This window comes from Azolla caroliniana, unplaced genomic scaffold (assembly GCF_043228905.1).
Source record: "Azolla caroliniana isolate FFs.n. ecotype wild unplaced genomic scaffold, voAzoCaro1.0.p SCAF_18, whole genome shotgun sequence".
NCBI lineage: Eukaryota > Viridiplantae > Streptophyta > Polypodiopsida > Salviniales > Salviniaceae > Azolla > Azolla caroliniana.
In genome coordinates this window covers 3085263-3112903 of record NW_028230453.1, presented here as the reverse complement: position 1 = coordinate 3112903, position 27641 = coordinate 3085263, and the positions used below count along the sequence as shown (strand labels likewise).

The window sequence follows — 27641 nt, the reverse complement described above, 5'->3', positions numbered from 1 at the left end:
TTCTGGAAAGAAATACAATAAATGACATTAAATAAGATAAACATTTATATGACAAGTATAAGGGATATTCTTGTTTTATTGAAGCTTTGAAAACACAGGAGAGATGAGATAGCGTAAATCATCTATAGATGTCAATGTAGAGATCATAATAGATGGAACAGGTGTAATTGCAAATGCTTTCTCATAGAGGGAATTCTATATGTCATTGCTTCATGTGAGATCTTAACAATGAATGGACTTTTACCTATTCTTCATTTCTAGACAAGGATTATTAGTCTCTCCTCATCTGAGAATCCATCTGAGACAGTACCAAAAAGATATAGTCTCCATCCCCTAATCATTGATAAATTTATTCTAGCTTGCTGATATGCTTATAGCACAAGGCTCTTGCTGTCAACCCGTCACAAAGTTGATATGCTTAGTAGTCTAGTCTTGTATTGGTTGCCCCTCTCATCCACCCCTTAATATCTTCCTGTTGACCATCGAGATCTTATCCAAATTGTCTACAAAATGGTTCATTTGAATGCTAGAGTTTCATCTTCCACAACTAGCAAGTTTCCCTTTTAAAATCATTGTGAGATCACTCTGAGCCCGCTATTTTTAGCTTGTTGAAGCTCTTCAAGGTCAGTTGAAGCTTTGCTCAATATGCAAACGTCATCGTCGCCAACCATAATAAGGATGCATTATACATATTGAGGATATATATAATAAGGTATTGATGCCAACCAAAAGCTTACATTCCGTTCTTCATATAACCAAGCAGTTTTCACTTATTGGATGTTGTCCCAAAACTCCTAACTAATTTGTTGTTAACAGAAGGATATATTCATATATTTGTAGTTTATCTGCCATTCGTAGTTTATCATGTACATGGAACTGCACTAATGGATACAAAAATCATAGACAAATTCGCTTAAAGAAATCTGATTCATAAAATTGAACCATGTCATGATCTTTTCAATTCAACCTAAATATCATGTCAAAACTTTGGGTATCTAATAATGTGTCATGTATTCAGTCAAACTTAGACATTATTCTGACTCATAACTGGCTTCTGAGTTGAACACATATAATGCAATATTTTGATGCTCCACTTTTTAAATCTGAGACAATTGCATGTCCATCTTCTTGTGTGAGCTCTTGAAATAGACAAGACCACAAACTTGTCAACGGATAGCAATTATCTTGGATCAATCTATCAGACACAGCTTTCCAAAATATTGACTCACGAATTGGAATAAACTAAAAAATTGATATCTATCTAACTATTATGGTTAGCTCCGTTATGGCCAAGTTATACAGCACTATGATTGAATAGAAGATTAGCTTGTAGGCTGAACACAAACGAGCACTTGGCCATGCCAGCTTTAGAACAAGACTTTCCACTATCGATCAATTGAATACACTAAGAGCAACCATGGAAGAAAGACGACAACAAGGGAAAACACTATCTTGTTGTTTTGTCGACTCCAAGAAAGCTATTGACATTGTACCAAAGGAGTGAGCTTTGGAAAAGAATGATAGAGATTGGAATGCCAATAGTGGTGACATGATTGTATGAGCAAGTTAGGCACCAAACTGGATAGTGGTTTCTCGAAGTACTTCTTGACCAACATGGGGATCAAACAAGGGTGTCCACTCTCACCCACATTCTTCAAGAAAGCTATTGACATTGTACCAAAGGAGTGAGCTTTGGAAAAGAATGATAGAGATTGGAATACCAATAGTGGTGACATGATTGTATGAGCAAGTTAGGCACCAAACTGGATAGTGGTTTCTCGAAGTACTTCTTGAGCAACATGGGGATCAACCAAGGGTGTCCACTCTCACCCACACTCTTTGATGTCCCATTGACAAGTAGGTGGCATGTATGCTATGAATGTAGTGTAGTTATTATGTTAGAATAGTTATTATATGTTCAAGAATCAATGCAACCAAAGTGATACTCAACCAAGAATGGTCAGCACGTATGTGCATGCATTATTTTCAATTAGAGAGGTTTTACAATATAGTAGTCACCCCCCCCCCCCCCTTCTTAGGAAGGAATCATATGCGAGATCATATGTTTATTTGGTCCAATAGGTCAAAGTTGGCCTCTTGGTGGACGATAAAAATTCTATTTTATTCATGGGACAAGTTAAAAGTAGAACCAAGGTAATGACCCATATCTGTCCGATATATTATATATTGCTCATCTAATCATGAAAAATAAACTAGGGCACATTGGCCCAACCCAATAGATTGAATTTTCATCCATGTTTGCCCTCTTGACAACTAAATGCTTGCAGGAAAACACATTGATTAGTTTTTGGGGACACGAGATGCTAGGATAAAGTTCAACAGCTAGTTACCAAGGACACGAGTAGGTTGCTGTTTTGACAAGCTAGTTTTCTTAGAGTAGGGTTGTAAATGCAGGAAATTGCAGATTTTAATTGTGATTTACTAATCAGGTCTCAAATCATAATTTCACAAATCATAAAGGATTTCACATTCTCCAGGAGAGTGCATCACTTTGCTTTGTCCAAGCAATGTCTTGTGAGTTCAAATTAGTCATCAACAGTGGTTGGCATGAAGGGCACAGCACCATATAAGCGAGCTTTTAGGGACGCAATGGTGGCGCGCAAGAGGGTGGGATCATCACGAAGGAAATGGTTGTAGATGTGGATACAGTAACGTTGGCGTTGCAGGAGCTCAGTTTGGTTGTTTCCCCCCCGGGCGACCATGGCCCGGAGGGTATGCACGATGAGGTGCATCTGAGATGATGGGAACTGGAGAATGCAGCGATGCCATTGGATCAATGTATCGAACGGCTTCACATAATTATCGACAATGAGAACAGGCACAACGCCTGCTGCCATCACCTCAACCAGCCGGTATGAATTGGGGGACCGCCCCGCAGGCACAAGCCCGAACGTCGTATTCATGAGGCCATGAAATGTGTATCGCGCATACTCCGCCTCGTCCTCCTCGCAGTGCCTCCCAAATTCTGGGTTCTCCTTCCTCTTCATGTCATTCGTCTTCTGCTTACAGGTCGTCACGACGATCACATCTTTCCCGTTGTGAATCGAGCGGAACGAGTCGTAGCTCCGTAGGACGCCCTCTTCGGTGGGGTGGCCCAGATATCGGAGGCCGCGGAAGGTGACCAAATACGGGCGGGCGACGGGCGGGACGGACTGCAAGGCAGTCAAATGGACACGGCCATTGAGAGTGAGGCTGATGTCGAAGCCGGGCCTATAGACGGTCTCGTGCATGTCGGACGCGAGGATGGACGCGAAGCCGATGCTGTGGGGAGGGGGGCCACGTAGGCGCCAAATGTCGGCGAAGGTGACCAACACGTGGTTGAGGCCATTGGGGCCCCAGTAAGGGAGGCGGCTGGGGTGGGTTCTGATATTGGGGTTGTCCAAGAAGACAAGGAAGAGGCAGGCCTTTTGGGGGTCGTCTGTGTACCAGGGACTGCTGCTGTTGAGCAGGGTAAAGTAGCGCACGGGCGGGCTGGGTATGGCGTAGGAGTAGATGAGAAGCTCGGATTGGTTGGCACACCTGGTGTAGTTGAAGCAGACATCCATGGAGCAGCGCGGGAACAGGGCAGGGTAGTGCCATGTACGATTGCGTGCGTACCATGGCTGCACCTCCTCCTCCTCCTCCTCCTTCTTCTTCCCCTTCATCTCCAGCATACCGCCAGGAGAGGCCGGCAATCCCCCCCCGCACGTGCGCTTCTTGCCCTGCCCTACCTCGCACGTGCAGCCTACGCCCCCGCCCCCGCCCCCGCCCCCGCCGCTGCCACCATGGAACGTGCAGTTACATGTGCCCCCGTCTTTGCCCATCGCCACGATGGGAAACACATAATCTGCTGAGCTTGGGATGCTCGTGTGATTAGACTCCTCCTTCGCTGCCGCCGCCATTTCCTTCCTCCGCATCAGACCAATGGGGTCACCAATAATCTGCAGATTCTCGAAGATGAGGCCGTACATCCAGTAATAAGAAACCCCACCCACCAACACAATCGCTACGGTTAGCACCGACACTAGCCCAATTGATGTCACTGATTTCCCCATATTCCTCGATCTGTACCTCAATTTGATCCGTCTATCTTTTGGTTTCTACCCCCCCCCAATGCCTGGATTTTGTTGCATACATATATATACATTGAATTTGATTAATCCCATCACCAATCCTATCAATCATCGGTCTACTGCTCGCTCATATATATATATATATATACTTATAACTCAAATCTATAGATTGATTGATTAATCCATACAATACCACCAAACCGATCACTAATCTCTATTGCCCACTCATGGATTCTTCGCTGCATCTGTAACTCAAAATCTAATTGATTGATCAATCATTAAAGAGCACGTAACACAACCAAATCTATCTATCACTAATCTCTATTTCCGACTCATGGATTTCTCCTGCATCTCGTTAACTCATCAAAAAGTTGATTGATTTGATTCATCCATAGAGAGAGACCACATTAACACAACCCCAAACCTAAGGCTAATCTCTACTGCTAACTGATGGGCAGACTCTCCTTTTATCTATATGTATATATATATTGAATCTCATAAATCAATTCATATGGACCATATAAGACTCAAGTATCAGAAAAACTGATCTACAGAGACAAGACAGGGAGACAGATAAAGGGGAGGGAGGGAGGGAAGAGAAATAGGAATCATCATGATTTTCAGTATTGAATGCTGTCAAAGTGCATCCTGGAAGTTTGAACTACTCACGTTGAGTGAAACGTGGAGGGAAGGCCGACAAAAAAACGCTTTAAACTTTATAATTATTCAAGTTTTGTCTCCCCAGAAAAAATATTATGTAACGTATGAGGATAGGAGTCACGAACCATTAATCGATTTTACAAACCCCCATTTCTATGTAATGATTTCTTGGGTTTTCTTATGTTTTTCGAAAACTCTCAGAAAATTTCCCTTGTAATAAAGTTTGTGCAACATGCCGACATATACATCCGAAATTCCAATGTCCAACACGTCTTCAACCAATCAATCCACAAAAGAATGGGTGAGGAAATAAATAATAGCAAGGTCATGCATTTGATCACGAATTGATGGAATTGATAGTCTTGGCAGCTGGCTCTTGATCCATGAAGATATACCTTTTCATTGACGAAATCGAAGGCTTTTCAATTGTTAAAGGTAGATCAAGCTTTGTATTGCATAAGTGGAAACTTCCCACATAGGTATGCCTAAAGGAAGACGTGGAAAGATGCTAAAAGGACAACATTAGAATATTAGATTGCAAACATCAATCCTAAATGTTGGGTTCTATATAAGGCAAGAAGGCCTATTGGGTTCTATATAAGGCAAGAAGGCCTATTACTAACATGAGCATTAACTCTTGTAGAGCCCTAACACTCCTTTACACTCGGGATCACACAACCTAGGTATTGAAGTTGTGCATTATGGAATCAAAATCAGCCAAATATAAGGACAAGTAAGGTATTCAAGGAAGGGCTAGTAGAAGACGAATATCACTTGATTTTTACATGCTCTGCATATAGTGCATTTCATGAAAGCTATGATGATATATTAGGCAGGGTTGATGACTTGAGTATCATACTAAAGAGAACACCTAGAAGAAAGTGTGTATGCCTTATTCACACACCAAGACTTGGTGCTTCAAAGTGTGAATTCCCTTCTTAGAAAGGAGAAACATATCAAGATAACGTTTTGTACTTAGGTCCTAAGGGTCAATATCGGCCTCTCTGTGGACGTGGACGCTAAAAAATATCTATCTATCTACTGCTTTTACTCTATGAACATAAGTTGAATGTGAACAAAACTTTTTCACCAAATGTAATTTCTCTTTCACCAGAAAATGTAGTTGTAGCCTTGGCTCCTGATCCGTGAAGATAGAGAGCTCTCTTTGACAAATTTTAGAACTTCCGGAAATTAAATTAAAAGTATCAAGCATGAGCCAACTAGATCACATGTTGAAGCACAGGATGCAGCTGATTTCCTAGATCAAATCTTCAAACATAATAAACGGCTGATTTGTCTTAGATTAAATGTTGAAGCACAAAATTTGCATGAGAAAGACAAATGCCCATGTCAGAGGATTAAACCATAAAACCATCAGCTGATAGGTGTGTGTAAGTGGTATTGAGAAATACATTAAAAAATCTCCACTGCTGCAGTAATATCTACATGTGGGCAAACCAAACCGTAGAGGTCATGCAGTTATACTCATGCCATGTGACTGAAACAATCTTCACATATAAGTATACCGACAATGACTTCCCCTTATCTTCAATTTTCTCAATGACATAAGTGTCAATCGTTAAGATCTTTATCTTTGGCTCAGTGATAATAGGGAGTGCTCCTGATTGATTTCAAGCCATTTAGTTTTAATAACACCATTTCAGCTCTATATCACGGAATGGTGCACTTATCGCAGAGGGGTTGGACAGTCAGCTAGGGCTATCCTCAAACCATGCTCCAGAAGAGAGGAAATTGAAGAGCTTACATAACGCTTTTGAATTACACTCATGCCCATTGAGTACAAGGGATTAACCAAGATCATCAAGAGTATCACCTAGTCGAAGGCCGAGGATATTAGAAGTCAAAAAAGAATGGAAGAGAGTCGTAATGATAATCGAAAGAGTAGTCGGAGACGGACAAGTGTGAAAGCAGTCGAACCAGAAAAATACAATTCCAAGTATAAAATATAGTAGGTAGTTAGTCGTAATTATAAGGTTCTTGCCAAACGGCAGTTGTAGTTTCTTGATGTAAGTTCCTCATGGCGCCTATAAAAAGGGGGATAGAGCATTGTAACACTATCGATCTATAAGTGTATAAATTTAATATAATTTTAGTTTAGAGTACTCTGTGTCTTATTGTGATTATGTTCTAAGAGAGTGATTATATTAAGTCGTACGACCAGAGAGAGAGAGAGAGCGTTGCAATATATAGTCGATCCTAAGTTTCGGAGTAATTAAGTATCGTAATTACATTTGTATGTGTGATTGATACAAATGTGTTTGATGAAGATAAGTAAGTGATCCTGGAGTGAGAATTATTAGTAAATAAGGATTAACCAGGAGTGATTAAGAAATCAGAGTCGACCAAATCCATATCTCCAACCACAATCCCCTTGATAGGCCTTCTTAAAGAGTAAGCCATCCGACCTTTTGTGTCTGTCGACCAAGAAGGTGACAACAATCACCTACCCGCTCTTTGCAAATATGATTTGTAAAATTGGAAGCGACAAGTCAGATGAATCAAGAAAGTCAGATGAGGCTGTGGTGTGACAATAAGTCAGCAATCAGGATTGCAACAATCTAGTACAGCATGATAGGACCAAGCACATCGAAATCGACAGATTCTTTATCAAGGAGAAGATTAATAGTGAAATATTAAAATTGAGTCATGTTTCTATTGAAGATTAAGTAGCAGATTGTCTTACAAAGAGACTTGGGCCAGTAAGTTTTTCTAGACTGTGTGACAAGATGGGCTTAGTGGAATGATTAAAGTTGTAGTCCAACGGCTAGCCAGCCCCAACAGCTAATTAGTCCAATGGCCATATCTTGGCCTCTTTAAACAAGGCTTTGGCCCACTGCGCAGGGTAATGGAATATAAGGACCAACGGTGCCTAGGACTTTTCTTCCTAGAGCTTAAGAGACATTGGGAAAAGTTGTTGAAGAATACAGCCACACAAGCTCATCCACAAAGAACAATCACAACTTTCTTTAGCCCCATCACTCCTACTAATGTGACAAGTCAATCACGGGATACACAAATGGGCTCCCGACCAGGACATAACAAAGGGGTTACAATTGATCAGGCAATAGCAGTTTGCCGTGGACCACGACCTCGACACCCTTGTCATCGACAGATAAAAGCCATTATCTCCCGCCATCGCAGGTGCTTCCCTCGCTTCGGAGACATTTCCATTCTGGATCGACCTATGCTAGAGATCTTTCGAAGACAAAAGCTACAATATATCTAACTTGAGAATTTCACATGTGCCGAAAACCAGATTCCCTCATCTGTTTTTATCTTATATACTTTTATATTTACGGAGTATTATTTACTTATTTTCTTTTTGATTTGTTGTTCTCAAAGACGAGACAACACTTAAGATGTAATCTCTTGTTTGGTCTTATAGGCCATTTTGGCTTCTTAAAAGACATTAATATATCTTTCTTTCTTTCTCCAGTTGTAACATATATGTAACACTTGAGATTAAATGAAAGGAGAATGTTCATTTTGCAATTAATTTCTACCCCTACAAATGTTTTTGCTACCGCTTTTGTGTTCTCTTCAGTGATAGTATATAGTTATTTACTTGGGAAATTACAACAGACCCAATACTGACCTTCATTTCTGCAGTCCCTTGTCTGCAGAAGAAACCAAAACAAGCAAACCAAAAAGTTAACTATTGCTCCATTATTGAACAGGAAGAATCATCTAATATTGATGAGTTCCTCATACAACTTACTTATGCGGGTTGGAAGTCAAGCTCTTTACAAACGCCTCTGGAAATGTTTCAAAACGGTCTCGCAACATAGTAAGCGAACGTATCTGAAAAGTATCAACACATCATGCATATTAGAGTTTATAGCCTTGCAATATAATATAACTACACAGGTAGTTAGACAATAATGGAGAATAATATCACAAAAACTTGAACTGCCAGTTTATATAATATAACATTTCCTTTTTAACCTATATCTGTAAGACATATCACTGCACAAAACAATAAATTCACTCATGAACTAAAAAAGAATGATCATAATACTTCTCCCAGACGGTCCCTTGCACCAATTAGGCCTCCTAAAAATGCTGACCACACTGTGTACCATATTGAAATGTCAAGAAGATAGATCTGCATGCCAGTTTTCATCAAAACACTTAGAAACATAGCTGACAAAATCAAAGTCACAATATTGATGTCGTAGAATTTTAGCTGTATTGAAATCCATCAGAATTCACCTTATTTATTTATGTATATATATATATGTGTGTGTGCGTGCTCCTATGCTGTACATATATATGTATTTCTTTTGGGAGAGGAAAAGGTGCCATACACATAATCCTACAAATACCAATGAGTAACATTCATAGGGTCTTAGTTCTCCCGAGAGGGGCTGCATGTGCCCAACTTTCTCATGGATATGCAGCTTGGTGCTCTTGAAAGACAATGTGCACACATACAATTCTAACAGCCACAAACTAAATTGTGTCTATTCAATAGACTTGTCAAACCGACTCTTCTCTACAGAGTAGAAACTTTGGCCCCGCATATTCACAAGGCAGATAATTGGAAAGTTTTCGAGGAACCATTAGCCTAAATGATCGCCCAAATGATGAGTAGAGCACAAGTGCCCCATGATATAATCTGGGCAAAGATGGGTGCAAAGGCATTATGCAGAACAGTGTCAAGAATGCAATGGCTTTGAGATCTCCGTAAATGAAGGTACTCCCGCCTGGCAATTATATCATCAAAACAACTTGCTGAAATGGAGATGATCATCGTTAGCATGGTCAAACGCACGGCATAACCATAAATGCACTACCCGTATTCCAATATAACTTTGATTATCCTCATCTAAACACAATCAAAGAGGAAAAGAATAGAGTAATCCAATTGATATTTTCAAATTGGTAATGGAAGAACATGGATCATCCCCACAATAGCTATTGGTAGGAAGATGGCCCACTATAAAGCACACATGTTATGCATGTCAGACAATGGATCGCTTTCAGGCCTGCTTATATGGACATATATCTGTCCCTCTTATATGTGATAGGGCCACTGTGTATCTCTTCACATCATTAAGAGATTGTGGTAGGCAATTATGCGTGCACAACTCTGGGAGAAAGAATTTGTTAGTTGTGTCATCAAGGAGTGGAATTTGAGGAGCACTATGTTAGTCACTACTATTTTTTATGATTTAAGGGGGAAATACCATTGCCTCTTTAAGCATTGGCTTTAGCCCACAACGCAATGTCTTCGAATATGAGGACTAACATGGATTGGGGATGTTCTTGCAAGAACTCAACAGATACAGGGAGAAGTTGATGGACACCAATTTCCCCACCCTTTTCATCAACAGATAAAGGCCTTTTTCTCCCACCATCCCAGGTGCTTCCCTCACTTCAGAGATCTCTCTATTTTGGATCGACATACGCAAGAGATCATTCAAACAAAAAAATTACAGTTCATTTGACTTTAGAGTCTTATGTGTGTAGACAATGGAATTCTTCAGTCACTTCTATATTTATTTCGTTACATCAATTCTGGTTTGCTGTTCTCAGATACCAACATTTTAAGATGCAATCTCTTGCCATTTTGGCCTATGAGAAGACATTAATTATCACTTGTAAACAGAATAACGTGGATCAGCCCCACAAAATCTCTTCTTAGGAAGATGCCCCACTATCAGACACTTTTTACGCACATTGGAGGATGGATCCCTAAACAGGTCCTCTTATCTGGACATACATCTATCCTGTGCATTGGGAAGTGTCATAGGGCAGCTGTGAACTTCTTCACATCAGGTAGATATTGAGGTAGGATGATATGCACAAATACCTGTAGAAGAATGAATTTGCCAATTGTGTCATCAGGGAGTGGAATCTGAAGAGCACTATGTTTGTCATTACATTGTTTTTTATGAAAGAAGAGGGAGATATTATTGCCTCTTTAAGCATTGGTTTTGATCCACTATGCAAGGTAATGGAAAATGAGGACCAACGGTGCTTGGGGCTTTTCTTACTAGAACCAAAGAGACACAAGGAGAAATTGTTGAAGGATAACAAAGCAGCCTAACAAGCTCAGAAACAAAAAAACAATCACATCTTTCTTTAGCCCCTCACTTCTACTCATGCTATAAATCAATCAAGGGCTACATACACATGCTTCCAACTAGGATTTGCAAAGGGGATACAATAGATCAGGCAATAGAAATTTGACATGCACGTAGGCCATCCTCCTGGACCATGACCTCACCACCCTTATCATTGACAGATGAAGGTTATTATCTCCTGCCATTGCAGACTTATGGGGATCAATTATTCTACGTCATGTCAGACTCTGCAGTGTGCCAAGGCTCTCAAGAGTTCCCTTAGCTACCAGGGTACAAACCTTGTCCATTCGTGGTGGTATGGGACACCGATGGGCACATGGGTCTGTCTCTCACTGCCGATAGATCTGGACTCTAACAACCAGGTTATCATGCTCAGTATGAAAGCTGTAATCCTATTCTCACGATGTCAAACATTCTTCCAAAAGAAGAATACTGGAATCAGCTGAAAACAGTTTTCTTCAAGTAATCATCTTATACGAATCAGCAACTTGTTTTCTAAAAATTGTGCATTAGTTGTTTGTGAATTTCTGATCTCCTAATAAATTTCTTGATCTCTTGTGCGCAGGATACTAGCTAGACTTTTAGAAACTGTGTCAAATTGTAGTGTATGCTTCCAGTATAAACCTTTTTATCAGATTCCAAGTAAGATGAAGCACTTTCAAATAGCCCAAAGCATACGCATATCCAAACATCAAGAAAATATCACTGTGAAACATGTGCGTACAGCAGCACTATTTAAACATTAAAAAGTGGGAGAATGTGGCATGTACATACCAAGACCACAGGAGCCCACATGAAGAATATAGTTAACATGTTATTGTTACCTGGAGAAAAAGGAGTAAATTAAACCAATTAGAATATTGCAAAAAGTTGGAGATAAAGTGTATTACATGAATTACAATGATAGAATTGATTAAACTACAGATGGTCAAACATCAGTTTACGTTCAGATGATTGTGATACATTTGAATGTGTAAAGAATCTAACTCTAGTAGAGTTGAGTATTCAGAAGCGTAATGTGTGTGTGTGTGTGTGTGTGAGTTAGTGTATAAGCAAGAGAAGGAATCAGAGAGAATAACCAGAAAATAAGAAAACACACAGTAGGGGTTTGACAGCTTATGCACTGAAGAGAGCTATATTAATTAAGTAAAGATCATCAACAAAACATAATGGGCAAAGGGGGTTTTATATTCAAGTCCTCAAAGGGCTGCCATATTAAATGTGTTGATGGAATCTAACCAAGATATCCACTTGAGTACAATTTTGTCATAAGAATATCTAATATTCTTTGACCACATTAACACTCGACAACGACACGGATTACAAGTAAGTGTGCTCACACACTTTTTCACACATCGTCCTTTTCTTCATAAGCACATGTTCACACAAGCTGAGCTTGATTCTCAACAGAATGAATATCATTTGTGTAACGACGACATACTTCACTTTTCATATTTCTACAATTCATTCGCAACTTATTCTCTGGATATTTTTAGATTTTATCAAGGTTGTTATCTCAAATAGTACAATAATATTCAATAATATACTAAATTAACAACAAAATTCAAGAATTGAAAAAGTAGAAGTAAATTCTAAAATCTGTAAAACCCTTTTAAAACATCTCATAATCCTAAAATGACTCTTGTCTAACAAAAGAAAAAGGAAAGAACTGTGAAATTAATGAGTAAAAAAATAAGAAGGTTTTCCGCAGGGTTAAAAAGTGGGGAAATGAATTAACATTTCTTTTAGTTTTGATTTCACATTAAATAATGAGAAAGCCAAAAGAATACCATACTAATAGTGTTGAATCATTTATCTTTTTTACTTCTGTTTGTGCCTGATTTTCTCATGGATATGCAGCCCTTGGTGCTCTCGAAAGACAATGTGCACATCTGCAGTTCTGAGAGCCATGAACTAAATCGTGGCTATTTGATACACTGATGACACCAACTCTTCTCTATGCAGTAGAAACATGGGAACCAAGTCTTAACAAGGCAAATAACTGGAAATATTTAGGAGACCTTTAGTCTCAATGATTGCCCGCATGAAAAGGAACAAAGGATCAGTGCCTCATGATATAATCCAGGCAGAGATGGGAGCATTATTCCAATCAGTGACCTGTATCTAATGGCTTTGAGAGTTCCTTAAACAAACGTTCTCAAGATTGACACTTATGTCAACAAAACAACTTGCTGAACATGGAGACACTCCTTGCTTGTATGCTGAAATGGGACAATGGTTCGAGTCACATGGCATAAGCATAAATGCACTTCCCTTGTTCCAATATAGCTTGAATTTCCCCATCTAAACATGACCAAAGTGGAAAAGAATAGAGTGATCCGAACTGATAAAATGGAGCAACCCCAAAATACCAATTGGTAGGAAGATGACCCACTATAAGAGACACTTTTTACACACATCAGAGGATGGATTTATCATCAAGCCCTTGTCATCAACAGATAAGGCACATTTTACACACATCGGCAGATGGATTCATCATCAATACCTTGTCATCAACAAATAAGGCACACTTTACAAACATTGGCGAATGGATTCCTCATCAAGCCCTTGCCATCGATCCCACCACCCTTGTCATCGACAAATAAAGGCCATTATCTCCAGCCATCACAAGTGCTTCCATCGTTTCGGAGACCTCTCCGTTTTGGATCAACCTATGCTAGACGTCTTTCGAACACAAAAATTATAATATATCTGACTTCAGAATTTTACATGTACGGATAACGAGATTCTTTTTATCTTTTTTACTTTTTTTTTACTTAGTAACATTTATTTATTTTGATTTGTTGTTCTCAGAGATGAGACAACACTTAAGATGTAATATCTCTTGTTTGGTCTTATAGGCCATTTTGACCTCTTAGAAGACGTTAATATATCTTTCTTTTCTTTCTTTCACCATGTGAACGTGACATGTTCTTGTGAAAGAATAATAAACCACAAAACTCTACCAATTTGGTAGTACCCTCTTCTAATATCATTTTTCATAATCATATAAATTTACTTATAATAATCTTCACCTAGTAATATTTTACCATTATAAAAATAAAAAATACGTTCCTGTAAGTCAATAATTGGTGATATTTACGCATAATCAAGGAGCAAAAAAATACATACTTTTGGAGAAAAAGTCATGCCATTTGTAAATTATTTCTCCATTATATAATTTTATGGAGTTTGTGGCGGCCACAAGTGGTTTGATCTGTAACAGTATATTGCATTTAAGGATGATAAGATTTCAAAACTACAAAAGAAGATTTCAAAACTACAAAAGAACAAATAGGTTACTTGACTTCCAAATTTAATCACTTGACCTGAAGAAAATAGCTAAAACTGAATTTGGATCCAAGAACCACCAACCAAAATGACGCATACCTGTCAAAGAAATTGTGCAATTGCTTGCCATAGTCAATAGTGATTAGAACACGTATCCTCCTTAATCTATTTGTAAATTCTCATAATGTAATCTCTATTCCTGAAATTGCTTTGTAAATGCTGACAGCAGAAAGGAAGTCAAACAGGGGTGATGGACATCCGTGATTCTTTATGCCACACTGCTCGATCAAGAGCAGATGCATCACAATTTACAAACACGTAGTCAAGGTTTGGACACTGTAAGGTTAGCAAATTACTCTGATGCACTCAAAGAATAACCAACCACAAGTTTTGAATCTAATACATGTATCAGGAAGGAAAGAATCTAGAATTAAAAGATCATCATTAATTTCATCTATCCAGCTTCAGATTTCAATACTTTTAGCATGATGTATGATATTTGACATGTGAGAGATCCGAACTGTGAATGATTTCAACTCAATCAATGTTATACATATACTAAATGTTGATCAGCAACAATTAGGGGAAAAACCTGACGTAATCCATGGGGCTCTCAAATAATCCACGTCCAACAAAATAGCGCTCCTGCAAACCATCTTCTGATATTTAATTATTCAGAGATGCTACTCAACATAATAAATATGGACATGTAACATACCCTGAAAAGCCATTTTAATGCTTCCACAGCCGTGAACCTATCACTTCCCCCAGCCCATCTTCTCAAGAAGGGAATGTGTAGAATCACACTTTTAAAAAGCTGCAAAGCCACATATACACCAAGCACCAGCAGATATAATCGGAAGAAAGTATCCCCACCCGGCATCATCTTACTAAAATGTCATAGAATAACAATTAATTTACTTCAGAGTTTTATGTACTTCCATTGTCAAAACTTAATCTAGTTTTCTAAACTGTAATCTGTGAACCAGGATGCATGGGATATTTTATCCTGCTTCTACATCTATACTTCTTTTAAGACAACAGCGCTTTCTGGCAAAAAAATACCTATCAGAATTTCCCTCTTGTATAATTCTGACAGGGAAGTATTTTACCAATTGTTTGAAAGGTAAGAAAAGATCCTTCTGCATACGTTCATTGCAACAATACTATGAATAGATTAATTAAAGGATATCTTCAGCTATAAACTTAAAACCAGTTCTTCACATTACATGATGAGAAAGATTAGAAATTGATATTCATATATATATGTAACAAAACATGCCCCAAAATATTCTATAGTTCCACAAAGCATTAAATATAAGGCGCAAATAGGAAATATAACAATGGTTTACTTCTTTCAATAGAAAATGCATTCCTCTGATTGTGACCAGCTATGACACACGCATAGATAAAAGGGGAATTTAAAACAGAGAACATATGCAGGTGCATAAAAAAGATTTATCTCTGGTATATGAAGTGATAAAGACGTACATATATAAAAATAATAATCCTCCTGAATATGCTCCAAAAAACAGTAATTGACTGAATATCCGATTCACAGCCTTTTTGCGAGAACTTTTGTAGGCTCCTACCATTAGAATGACATCGAGCACAGCTGATCAATAACAAAAATTTGAGTTACATTACCCTTGAATTATCATTGAGAAAAACTCTCATATTTTTAATAGAAATATTTGCAGTACAGAGCAAGACGAGAGAAGGAAGAAAGAAAGAAAGAAAGAACTACTCAAGTCTAATATAGGACAGTATGGTGCATGAGACCAAAACAATACATACAATGACATAAATCCTAGCTAAAAAGGAAATGTGATCTGAAATAAAATAAAAAAGTAATTCCACAGGAAAAAAGTAAAATATTTACACATGAACTGGGAATTCGTATCTAGTCAATTTCATAACTCATATCTGCACTTCTCCCCTTCTTCCCCAAGCGCATTAACGGTGTCAAGAGCAGAGAGATGATGTTGATACTATATTGGTATTCTCTAGAGCCAAGATGACCTATAGAGTGAATGCATAGTATGATAATGTTATCCCCATCTACCATATTTCTGTACAGTATGTCATGCTGATATAAATCATTTAAAATGGCTGTGCACAAGTACTAGGAACTACAATACATAGTCAATTTTCATTAAAACAAAGTCTAAACCCTTCCCAATTATGCCAAAGATAATTGTTGTATAAGGATTTTGTCGAATTTCAAAGAGATATCAGGTTTTGTAGATTATCAGCAGGCAGACAACATTCTAATATCTTCTATCTCCTCTGCTTCAAATGTTGAGGAAGCATCTTACAAAGTTTGATGTATATTCTAAAAGAGGAAGGTATGCACATTACTATGAAACCATTTGGCTGTCACATAGCATGCACATTACTATGAAACAATAGTAAAACATTCACTAATAGACAGCGTCCTCACATTCAATGAACTTCATGATAAAGTATGTCAAACCAAGGCTGCATAAAATCTTGACTGTCCGCATGTTCAAATTCCCCCGGAATGCTATGATCGTCAAAGCCTGGAGATAATTAAAGCACTTTCAGAAATTCAATATACCCAAATCCTTTTCCTGAATAAAATGCTGATTCATGAACTTAAGCCAATACCTGAAACATCAACACTAACAAAATCCATACACGAAGGAAGCTGTGGTACAAGTGCAAAAATGTCCGGTGCTCAACAAAAGATGTTTTTCCCAATGAATGTATCTTTCCTCCCTGCAAATTGTTCATTTTGTATGAAAAGATACAATAGTGGCAATTATGACTCCAAAAGCATTAGGTATGCGGAACAATTATTATTATGATATCACTTGTCATTCGCATTTCCCACTATCACTATTTATCATGAGCTCTATCTAGAATCTCATCACCTCAAAATCAAACACCTTGCATTATTCCCACTAAAATTTCAGCAAAATTTCCAACAATCCTAAAATTAAGATTGAAAGATCACCTTTTCATTTACTGTTTTAGCGAAAAAAGGACTATCCTGTTTAGAGGACAAAGGCCACTCAAGCTTTTTGAAACATGATGAAGACCTACAAAACAAAAGATAACCGAAGTACTTTCAGTTCAGATTGGCATCATGACTGAAAATTCCAAAATATAAACATGAGAACCTCATTTTCCTTGTGTACCCTTGCAATTTATGTTATACCAGAAAAATTCATTGAAGTCATCATAATTTCTCCATTTTGAATGACCAGCCTTCCCCCCAGCATTTTTAATCGTCTCCTGAAAAAATATTTCAGTTTGAAATTGATAAGCTTCAGATGATAAACATTTTCAGACCATTTTTTGCCACTGATTCACAAACAAATGATTGGCTAGTAAAAGCTATTAGGCAGCAGCCCACTTATATACAGAACCATTCGAAACCATTATAGGTTCAATAGAACTATCAAAATGAATCCTAAGATTTCAGATTTGATGTTATCATGAATACGATAAGGAATAAATCCTTAGCACTATACTCCTTAGGCAGAAAGAAAGATAGATAGAAAGATAGAAAGATATATTGAAGTCTTTTAAGAGGCCAAAATGGCCTATAAGACCAAACAAGAGATTGCATCTTAGGTGTTTTCTCGTCTTTCAGAACAACAAATCAAAATAAAATAAATGACACTTAGTAAACATAAAAGTAAATAAGATAAAAAGAGACTAAATAATTTTTATCGGCACATGTAAGATTCTCAAGTCAGATATATTGTAGCTTTTGTCTTTGAAAGATCTCTACACTCCCATCTCCAACTGAATTATATCATGTGGCACCACTGCTTTGATCCTTATTGCGCAGGCGATCACCGGGACTAAACATCTCTCTAAAGGCCATTATCTCCCGTCATCGCAGGTGCTTCCCTCGCTTCAGAGACCTCTCCATTCTGGATCGACCTATGCTAGAGATCTTTCAAAGACAAAAGTTATAATATATCTAACCTGAGAATCTCACATGTGCCGAAAACCAGATTCTCTCATCTCTTTTTATCTTATTTACTTTTATATTTACTTTGTAATCTTGATTTTATTTTGATTTGTCGTTCTCAAAGACGAGACAACACTTAAGATGTAATCTCTTGTTCGGTCATATAGACCATTTTGGCCTCTTAAAAGACGTTAATATATTTTTCTTTCTTTCTTTTCTAAATCTGTCCAATTATGAGTCCGGTGAGCAGTCCCCAAAATTCTACTCTGTAGAGAATAGTTGGAGTTAAAACTACATCAAACAACCGCAATAAGTTCTTCCCTTCTCTCAAGGGTACAAACGGCTGCATATCCACCAGAAAATCGAGCACATGCAGCCTCATGTAGGGACAACTGAAGCTCTGCGAATGTTACTCCTAGATATGTATAGGATTGTCTCTGTGTGTGTGTGTGTGAACTTTTCCTCTCCCACGAAGTATTCCAGTTTTAACATTGTTACCCATACTTTAGTGGTATTAAACACCATTTTAGTTTTATCAATTGACTAACAAAAGCCTTCTCTATACATAAATGACTTTAAAGCATTTATACATCTTGTAGGCCCTCCGGAATGTCAGGAAATCAACACAATGTCATTGGTAATATTGTAATATCAGTATGTCTACCCTTGTTGATCATGCTCCTGGACCACCTAATCTCTCTATTTAATTAGATATATCATCTATATAAAGATGAAAGAGAGTGGATGATAGTGGGCATCCTTGCTTTACTCCAATCGAGTTTGCTATGACCTTCAACAACCCAACTGGAGTGTGCACTTCTCCTAACACTGATTCATATAGTGCATTGATCCCCCGTAGCAGATCTACTAGAAGAAAGAAATATTGACATCAGTAAAAGACCTAGAAGATTCAATGTAAGGTTATAACTTATAACTGATATTGTTTTATCTATTAGAAAATCAAAAGAAGTAAAATGAGTAACCTTTCTAAAGTAGTTTGAATACCAGAGGCATTGAAATAATTTTATTACTAACATTGTCATCTCGCAGAAAGTGAATTTACATACGGACAATGGCTACTTATTTACTGCATGGATAGGTGACTAGTGAATGTAACTACTAAGACAAATATATCCCAATTATCTCCTTTTAAAGATTTTCGAGGTCAGAGGAATGTTACATATCTGCACACTGCAGTTAGTTTACCCAAAGCTTCTGTTTATCCAAAACAGAACATCTTCTGTGTGCCAAAACTGATAACATGTCAACAAAATTTGCAAAAAGTAAAGGAATAATCAAGAGTATATACCGCTTTCAAGGCATTATAAATTGGTTTTATGACTGTTTCCAGGAATGAAGGTTTCTCTTGACTGCAATATTTCTCACTCTGCTCAATTTTATTGTTGTCCAACATTCCAGACAGTTCATTTGCCATCTGCATGTATAGAAAGTAAAACCAAGATTTGAAAAAAAATTAAACTATATTATAGCAATTTCAGAAGTATATACACTAATACTGATACAAAACTTCCGTTGGATTTTATATACTTTTTAATGCATCCTGTACTACTGCGTTTTACGATGGAGACTGTGAATGTGAAATTCTGAGGCCATACCTCTGTCTCAACTTTCCTAAGATCTGAGAGAGTAGTATTCATTATCTATGGATTCCCTCAGCCATCTAGACTCCTTTTTCTAATAATAAAATGGATTGTAAGAAATTCTCTGGTACCATGTTATAGCATAACTTTAGGGAACAATTCTAAAGCTACTTTTAATGATGGTAGGATAGCTCAGAAACCAGTTATCCTAGGAGTTGGGACAAACCCATAAGGACCTAGGACACGTGATAGTGTAGGAATCTTAGTACTAGCTACCCCCTTCATTATAGCATCTTGAGACGCTGTTGAGACTCTATTGGTGAGGCAAAGGTGTCTTTTTTCAGATCCATTAACATAAGGAAATATTCGGTGGTATGGGCCACTGATAATTTATGTTCATCTCTTATCCTTTGCTTGGATTGGTCGGTGCAGTTAAGCATTCTTTTGTTAATCTAATTATTCATTGCTTATAATTAATGTTTGATTCGTAATATACCATGCTCAAAATTCTTACTAATTTACGGGATGACATGCATTTGTGGATGATGATTTGCCAGTCTTTTCCCTCATAAATTTGGGGTGACAGGATCAATTTCCAGATTTCTTGGGGGAACATTTACTTCATACTTGGTGTAAGTGTATTGATCACAATCCCATTTATGGCTGTTGCAGTTTGGGCATTGTGGAGTTCCTCAAACATTGTTATCTTGCAAACATACACACTTGGTCTACAAAGCTATGCCTTAGAATGTTCAGGGTAGTTTCCACGATGTTCAGTTTCCTAGGGGCCAGTTCACCAGTGATCCTCAAAACCTTATTTGGTTTACACTGAGCAGGTGGAGAGCTAGACTTGAACTATGCTTTCTTATGTACTCTAGAGGTTATCCTAGGGACACATTTGACTGCTGTCGATTGACAAGTCAGTATATAAAACCCTTCTTATCTTTCTAAAGTGGTTGTTTTGTAACAGAATTAATCTCATACATATAGTGAATTGAGGAACATATACAATTAACGGACTGAATGAGCAATGTTCATTTAGCAAGGAAGAAGTTGAGGGTCTTCTTAGTAACATTTCATCGCAGTCTTTAAAACTGCACAAAAAAAAACTTCAACACAACCAACTGCTTAATATTAAAAATCCTAGGAAACTAACCTGATGATAGATGTAGCAAATACCCTCCGGGAGAAACCGAACATTTGCTGCTTCTCCCCATATACACAAATATAGAGCTACTAAGGCCACCCTGTTTTTTTTTGTCGTTGCCCTGGAATGAAATGATAGGGAGAGACTTATTAATGTATGGAGATTCACATTTAAATGTTGAAAACTATAAAGCTTCAGCAATACCATGCATATACAGATGGCTTTCTGATGTAAATACACCACTTCTCATAGTTACTCAGAATCTTATTGCAAAACTTATTGATAACATCTTCATCCAACTCCTACAACACCACAATGTTTAAATACCACAAAACCAAGATCATCTAGATTTTGTAAATAAGACTTTGCCAAGAATTAAGTAGCTCTTGGGCAGTGAAAATTTTAAGACATACCAGATCTGTACCACTGATAAAACTTCCATCACCCATTTGAGATTGAGCATTAGCTAATAGAAGCACCAAATGTTCCCGCTGATTTCTCACATTATCAGTCTGCAAAAGAGTTGTCACTAATTGTATTATAAAAGCATATGTAGCAAACACTAAAACTATATATGAAGACACTATGGGAAGATGCAACTCTTACATACTTGGAATCCAAAAGCAAATTCAAGTGCATCAAATACATCAGGTTTCCGAAGATGAGGGGGTTCAAAATTACTTTCAAACTGCAAGCGAGGATACTGAATCGCTAACCTCGCAGCTTTTATCTGGAAATTCATATTTCAGAATAGAATGCTTAGGACAGCCGATATACTGAGATAAATAAATAAAACTTTGTGAAGGCTTAATACCTCAGGAACATTGAGAATTGTATGAGAAATATCAGGTGTCTCAAGAGGCAAGATGTTGTATGGTTGGAATGCTTTTGAATTTTGTGCATCTAGTTCCATTTCCTTCTTGAACTGCATGAGCAAAGTGAGAATAAGGAACTTAGTGGTGTTTTCCAGAGCACTGTTATAAAATATGTGCTGAGCCATGTCCCAAAAGAAAAACACTGCCACTTTCTCATTCTTGTTATAGCGATGAGAATAGTATTTCCAACTCAGCAAACACCTATATGAAGTCTAGAAGCATCTGAAACTAGATGACACGTACATATGTAGCTCTTAGCTCTACTGCTATTTTGAATTCTCTAAGCCAAGAATATGCAAGGTTTCTGAATTTACTGAACCATAAGCACTGTGAATTTGTATTCAGAGAATCATATGCCATTGGAAGATTTATTCACTGGTGTTGGTGAATGGTTGCAAGACATGAACAAACCTTATTCATATCATTCCAAGATACTAGTAATCAATCCTTGGATCCCCAAGAGTAATCCTGCTTCATGTGAAAATGGTGTTTTTCTTTCAGCACAATATGGGACAACAAGCAAAGAGCTTCACCAGAGCCTTCTTTTTTTAAACAAAAGAGCAGAATCCTCCCTCGATCATATTGCCAATCCAACTAGACAAATGCCATCTTGCAACACTAACATCAGATGCAACCACTATGTCTTGCCCTTAATGCATCGATTGGGAAATATAGCAAAATGGATATTTTCCCCAACTGAATTGACCCTAACTGCTCCCAAAGTCAGTGGCATGTTATTCAAGAAAGGAAAGTCCTATTATGAATTACTGATAACCATTAGAAAAGCTTTTATAAAGCTGAAACCATGAAGTCATATTGTTAAACTAAGGAAGAAAGAAAGAAAGAAAGAAAGATATATTAACATATTTTAAGAGGTCAAAATGGCCTATAATATCAAACAAGAGATTACATCGTAAGTGTTGTCTTATCTTTGAGAACAACAAATCAAATTAAATAAATGTTACTGAGTAAAAGAAAGTAAATAAGATAAAAGGAGACTAAAGAATCGTGTTATCAGTACATGTAAGATTCTCAAGTCGGATCTATTATAAACAATTGTCTAGATTTCTCTCTGTCACTCTCCAGAATAAAGAGGGTAGTAACACTTCACGGAAGAGAACAGATTGAAAACGAACCTCTGGAGGTAATAATGTTTCAGCAACATTTGTAGGATAATTTTCGGCTAGAGCATATATAACATCTTTTAGAACCGATAAAGTTGTAAAAACTTTATATCTATCCTGCAACCTGAACATAAATTTTGATTAATATAGGTGGCATAAAGATTTTTAACCACTCACTAGACAGCTGAACATCTCAAAGATGAAGATATCAGTATCCCCTCAGGAACAAAGATGCAACAAATACGTACTCTAACATCCATTTAAAATATACATGTATCAAATATAAAAGTAATCAGTATGCTGATTCCTCTGACGAATATCTAAAAAAACTAGTATTTGTACAACCCTAACATGTAATATTCCTGAAATAATTATATGGAACTATGACATAACAGGGGCAGCATACTCTTCAGATTCAGCTAACCGCTCCTTCTGTTTCCTGTAAAAATCTCGTAATATTTCAATGTCATGATCGTGATCAGAAGTGGTACCATCTTTCCTGGCTTGGTTTCTCTGTAAGAAAAATAAAATACACGGTATTTGTATTACATTGCAAGAGATAAATACAGCGTAATAAAGCTGTCATATAAGTTACAGCAAAAGAAGTACCTTTATTACTGCCATCAATCCAGTCTTAAACTGCAGAACACCCCTTCCTTCATTCTTGGGATCCAAATTCTGGGAAAGAGAATAAGCATGTCCATAAACTGCAAGAAGAACAAAACATCAAAGTCAATAACGGCCCACATCAAGAAGATGGTTTCATTCAAAGCTTATGTAGAAACAATCTACTTGGTTTACCAACATTTCTTCTGGAGTTCGGGTTTTTTGAGCTAGAACAAAGCTTAATACCACTGAAATAATTTTGATATCATATGTCACATTTCCAATGGTTCGGAATATTCATCACCTTTCTAAGGTACAAACTAATTCCCACTTCATACCTATAAGTATACAAGGTTCTCAATTCATCTCTTGGATTTCAGTTCTGTTACAACAGCCCTTTTTGCAGATATTTTCTCCCTGCCTGAGAACACCCAGCAATCCCAGTATCTTCTCCATTTGTGTTATAAGAAGGACCTTGGGAACCAATTCTATATATAATTTTAACGGGTTAAAGGTAGGATAGTTGGGAAACTGATTATCCTATGATTTGGGACAAACCCATATGAACCTATGACATGTCAGCACACATTGTGGTCTGGGAGCCTTAGGTGTTGACAGCTATATAAAGGCGACTAGCTACCCCTTCATTACAGCATCTTCAGACACAGTTGAGACACTATTGGTGAGGCTAAGCTCTCCTCTTTGGATCCGTTATTCAACATCCAAGTATAACATAAGGTAACATTTGGTGGTATGGGACACTGATGGTATTTTATGTTTGTCATGTCCTTTGCTCAGGTGTGGTCAATATGGTTAAAACACCCTTAATCCATTCTTCTCCTTAATCTCTTATTCTTTTGCTCATCATTCATTTGATCCTTAATAATTTACTTGATAGCAGAAATCAGGTTGAACAATCCAGAGTAATTGGGAACTCCTAATTCAGCCCTCAACAGATCAGATTATGAACCAAGTGAGATTTTGGTCCGTATAATGGATCTGCCAGTCCAGCCAAAACTAAATAAATAGAACTTGAGCCAAATAGCCAAATAGTGGATAGCGGGTTGACTTAATGTGGTATCAGTGATTTGGCCACTTAGGCTTTCCAATACCTGAGCAGATATAGTCTGAGGTTTGGCAAACATTCTTCTGTCATTAGCTCCTGTGCTGGGGAAAACGTTTGTCGTGTACATGAAACAGCAGAAAACATTTCATAGGAGGCTGGATTCAAATTCAAAAGTACCATACAAATAAGCCATAGCACAAACCATACACACATATACAAATAAAGCCACACATTTGAAGCACCCCTGAGCCTGGGAGCTGACCTCATCTGAGATGGTCAGCATTCCACATCAAACATGTACAATCCATGGGTGGTGATCACTCCATAAATAGAATGAGGTCCTAGGATCCAACCTACAGGATCGTTTATCCTTCCTGCATTTACAGTTCATTCGTACACTAAATGTCACTATGGCCGCTTTATACTAATTGCAAGAGCGGATGTCTAAGGATGTAACCGAGAGTTATCGGGAATGTCACACATTCAATGTAACCATTGTTCTAGTGGATATCCTTAGAGCTCACTGCACAAGACATGTCCAACGGGTGGCTGGGTATGATGTGATTTGTTTGCAACAGGAGAAAATTAAAAACCTTCCATGTTGACTGGATAACACGTGATTTCATGAGTGAGATCTAGGTGCCAGATTAAACTCATAAAGCTTACATATTGACTCATCTCAAAGAAAAACACCTGATTTGATCAAAAAGATCAACATATCAAATTGTAATACTCCTAGTTTCCCAGAGAGAAAACTAGACAGAATGAATGTTAAAGAAAAGGTTTTATGAAATGAACTATGTCCCATATATATATATATATATATGAGAAATGTCTCAATCAGCAAATTAGAGTATTGTGTCACCCAATTTCAATCAGACATCATTGCATACAGACAAGGCGAATGTCAAAAAGAGGATATTTGAGAAATGAAAGAATCGGATGCAGAAAATAGAGATCTCTTATCAACTAGAGGAGAGCAATAGTTCCAATTAGTCAGAACTGAAGTATTAAAAGGAAGGATGGTGTGAGAGAGGAAAGAGAGACGTGTTGAATTATACTTCATTTATATCGAATTATACTTTATTCTACTCAGAGATCGGGATTCTCACATCAACAGATTACGTGGAAATAATACCGTGTATTGAACACAGACACCAGAATTACATACAAATTGAATGTCCGCAAAGAGACATGGGGGAGAGAGAGAGAGAGAGAGATGAATCATACGGATGCTAGAAACTTTTGCATTCTCGTTCTGGATTTCATTAGCGATATCGATGATCGAATTGATGTTGCTGCGTGGATCGAAAGAAGCAGGAGCGGAGGTAGGGACATCAAGGCCACCAGGTGAAGGGGAAGACGAGTGAGGGTTGAGAGCAGAGAGGACGAGGCGTCTCCAGTTTCTGAGAACTCTGTTCTGCGGGACATGGCGGAGCCGAGCCATGGGGAACAGAATGAATCCCGAAGGAAGGAAAGGAAAGAACAGAGAAGGAAGAAGAAGAAGAAGAAGAAGAAGAAGAAGATATAATGAAGAAGAAGAGACAGTCAAGTTTAAATTTTCAACGACCTCCACAAACAGATTTCTAAATCCAAAAAAAGTCAAGCTCTTGCCTCTGGTAAAAGTCAAGCCTCCTGGTTCTGGTAAAAGTCAAGCCTCTTGGTTGGGCCTTCGTAAAAATTAAGTCAAGTTTAAATCTTCAACGACCTCCACAAACGCATGCACACATATCTGGGATTTCTATAACCCAAAAAAAAAAAAGTCAGGCCTCTGGTTTCGTTCTCTGTCAAAAGTCAAGCCACTCGATTCTCTCGTCAAAACAAAGTCAAGCCTCGGTTGGGCTTCCGGTAAAAGTCGAGTCTCTGGTGGTGGGTTCTGTAAAAGTCGTCTCAGTTGGAGGCTTTGCAAAAAGTCAAGCCTCCACTCTTACTTTTTCTGGGTGCGTGTGTCTGTGTGTTTTCTGGTTGCCCATCATATGACCATCCCTTCACAAGACTATATATTGCATGTCCGCTCTTACATTCTACTCGCCTACATGATATGATGGTCACACAGTCAGCCATCTAACTCTTCCATCATATCCCTCCCAACGAACACTATGGGGCTCGGCCCCGTTAATTTGTGCTCATGGCTACTTCGTCTGTCTTTGAAGTCTTTCTTATGATCAAGATAATGTCTCAAACATGTAAAGTTAGTTTCCTTTTACTTCGTGGTTGTGTCATATGACTACCTCTTCAAATAAAAAATTATAAGCCTTAGCCTGTAAGTTGTTTCTCGTGGTTGCATCATATGACATTGATCCCTTCAAAAGATTATGAACCATAGCTAGTAAATTATGCTTGTGGTTGTTTCATAGGACAATCCCTTCACAAGATTATGGGCCTCAACTTGTAAGTTGTGCTTTGTGGTTATGTTGTGTGACAGGATTACAAACCTTATCTTGACATCCCTCCCCTCCCTGAGGATTCTTTATAGTACTTAGACTTCACTTGTAGCATTGTCTTCGATTGTTACTCCAATGGCCCCTTGAGTAAAGGCAAAGAAAGATTTTGTTGTACTCTGATGAGTCTTTGTAGGACTCAAACCCCACTTGTATCACTATCATCGATTGTTGCTCTACGGAACTCCAAATCAAAGCAAAAAAGGCTTCTATAATACTCTTATAGACTTTGTAGGACTTTGACCCCACTTGCATCATGAGCTAGATATAATCAATGATCAACCCCAAGATGTCAGTTTATCCCCACATGTGTATTTTTAGAATGCATATTTTCTGATAGCACCACAAATGAGGAGTAGCTATTTTGCAACCTGACCATATGGATCGATAAGGTATTAATTTAGGAAACCATAGAAAGTTGGACAAAATGTATTTAGGGAAGAGGGAAACTAAGGGTAATGGGATTGACTAGTAAGATGGACTTGAAGGATATTCTCTATTAGTCTTGAAGTATGTGCCATTGACTCTAGGATAAATGATCTAACACTAGATTAGGTTATATTAAATGACAAGTTAGTTGACAAAAAAGGAAAATCTCCATTACTAACAACTTATTTGCGCATTTAAGAACAAAGAATATAAACATCCAACCTCATTCTCTTACATAACAGTTGTGAGTCGTCGCCGTCGCTATTATA

At 37.8% G+C, this 27641-nt stretch overlaps 2 protein-coding genes across 2 annotated transcripts; both read right to left on the bottom strand.

Moving 5' to 3' along the window:
• Window positions 1-2281: 2281 nt before the first annotated feature.
• On the bottom strand, window positions 2282-3676 carry LOC147852089 (uncharacterized). Its single transcript, XM_087334102.1, has one exon. The coding sequence runs from the start codon at window positions 3672-3674 to the stop codon at window positions 2547-2549; it is 1128 nt and encodes a 375-aa protein (XP_087190228.1). The 5' UTR covers window positions 3675-3676; the 3' UTR covers window positions 2282-2546.
• Window positions 3677-8259: 4583 nt separating this feature from the next.
• Window positions 8260-25990, bottom strand: LOC147852088 (callose synthase 10-like). Its single transcript, XM_087334101.1, has 23 exons — window positions 25733-25990; window positions 23440-23537; window positions 23237-23343; window positions 22843-22954; window positions 21646-21756; window positions 21442-21561; window positions 21245-21343; window positions 21036-21133; window positions 20841-20952; window positions 19393-19518; window positions 17319-17395; window positions 17115-17199; window positions 16766-16876; window positions 16578-16677; window positions 15626-15749; window positions 14853-15024; window positions 14727-14779; window positions 14173-14233; window positions 13976-14060; window positions 11618-11667; window positions 8773-8859; window positions 8473-8555; window positions 8260-8371 (listed from the first exon to the last, which is right to left on the bottom strand). The coding sequence occupies exons 1-23, from the start codon at window positions 25947-25949 to the stop codon at window positions 8275-8277; spliced, it is 2385 nt and encodes a 794-aa protein (XP_087190227.1). The 5' UTR covers window positions 25950-25990; the 3' UTR covers window positions 8260-8274.
• Window positions 25991-27641: the final 1651 nt, after the last annotated feature.

Bases quoted from the DNA above. Each gene is read 5' to 3' on its own strand.
- LOC147852089 (XM_087334102.1), bottom strand. From the start codon at position 3,674: ATGCTGGAGATGAAGGGGAAGAAGAAGGAGGAGGAGGAGGAGGAGGTG.
- LOC147852088 (XM_087334101.1), bottom strand. From the start codon at position 25,949: ATGGCTCGGCTCCGCCATGTCCCGCAGAACAGAGTTCTCAGAAACTGG. The intron at 17,396-19,392 runs GTATATACTCTT...ATATTTTTTCAG, and splicing joins TTTATAATGCCTTGAAAGCG to GAGACGATTAAAAATGCTGG. The intron at 14,061-14,172 runs GTCAAGTGATTA...ATACTGTTACAG, and splicing joins GTTTTAGCTATTTTCTTCAG to ATCAAACCACTTGTGGCCGC.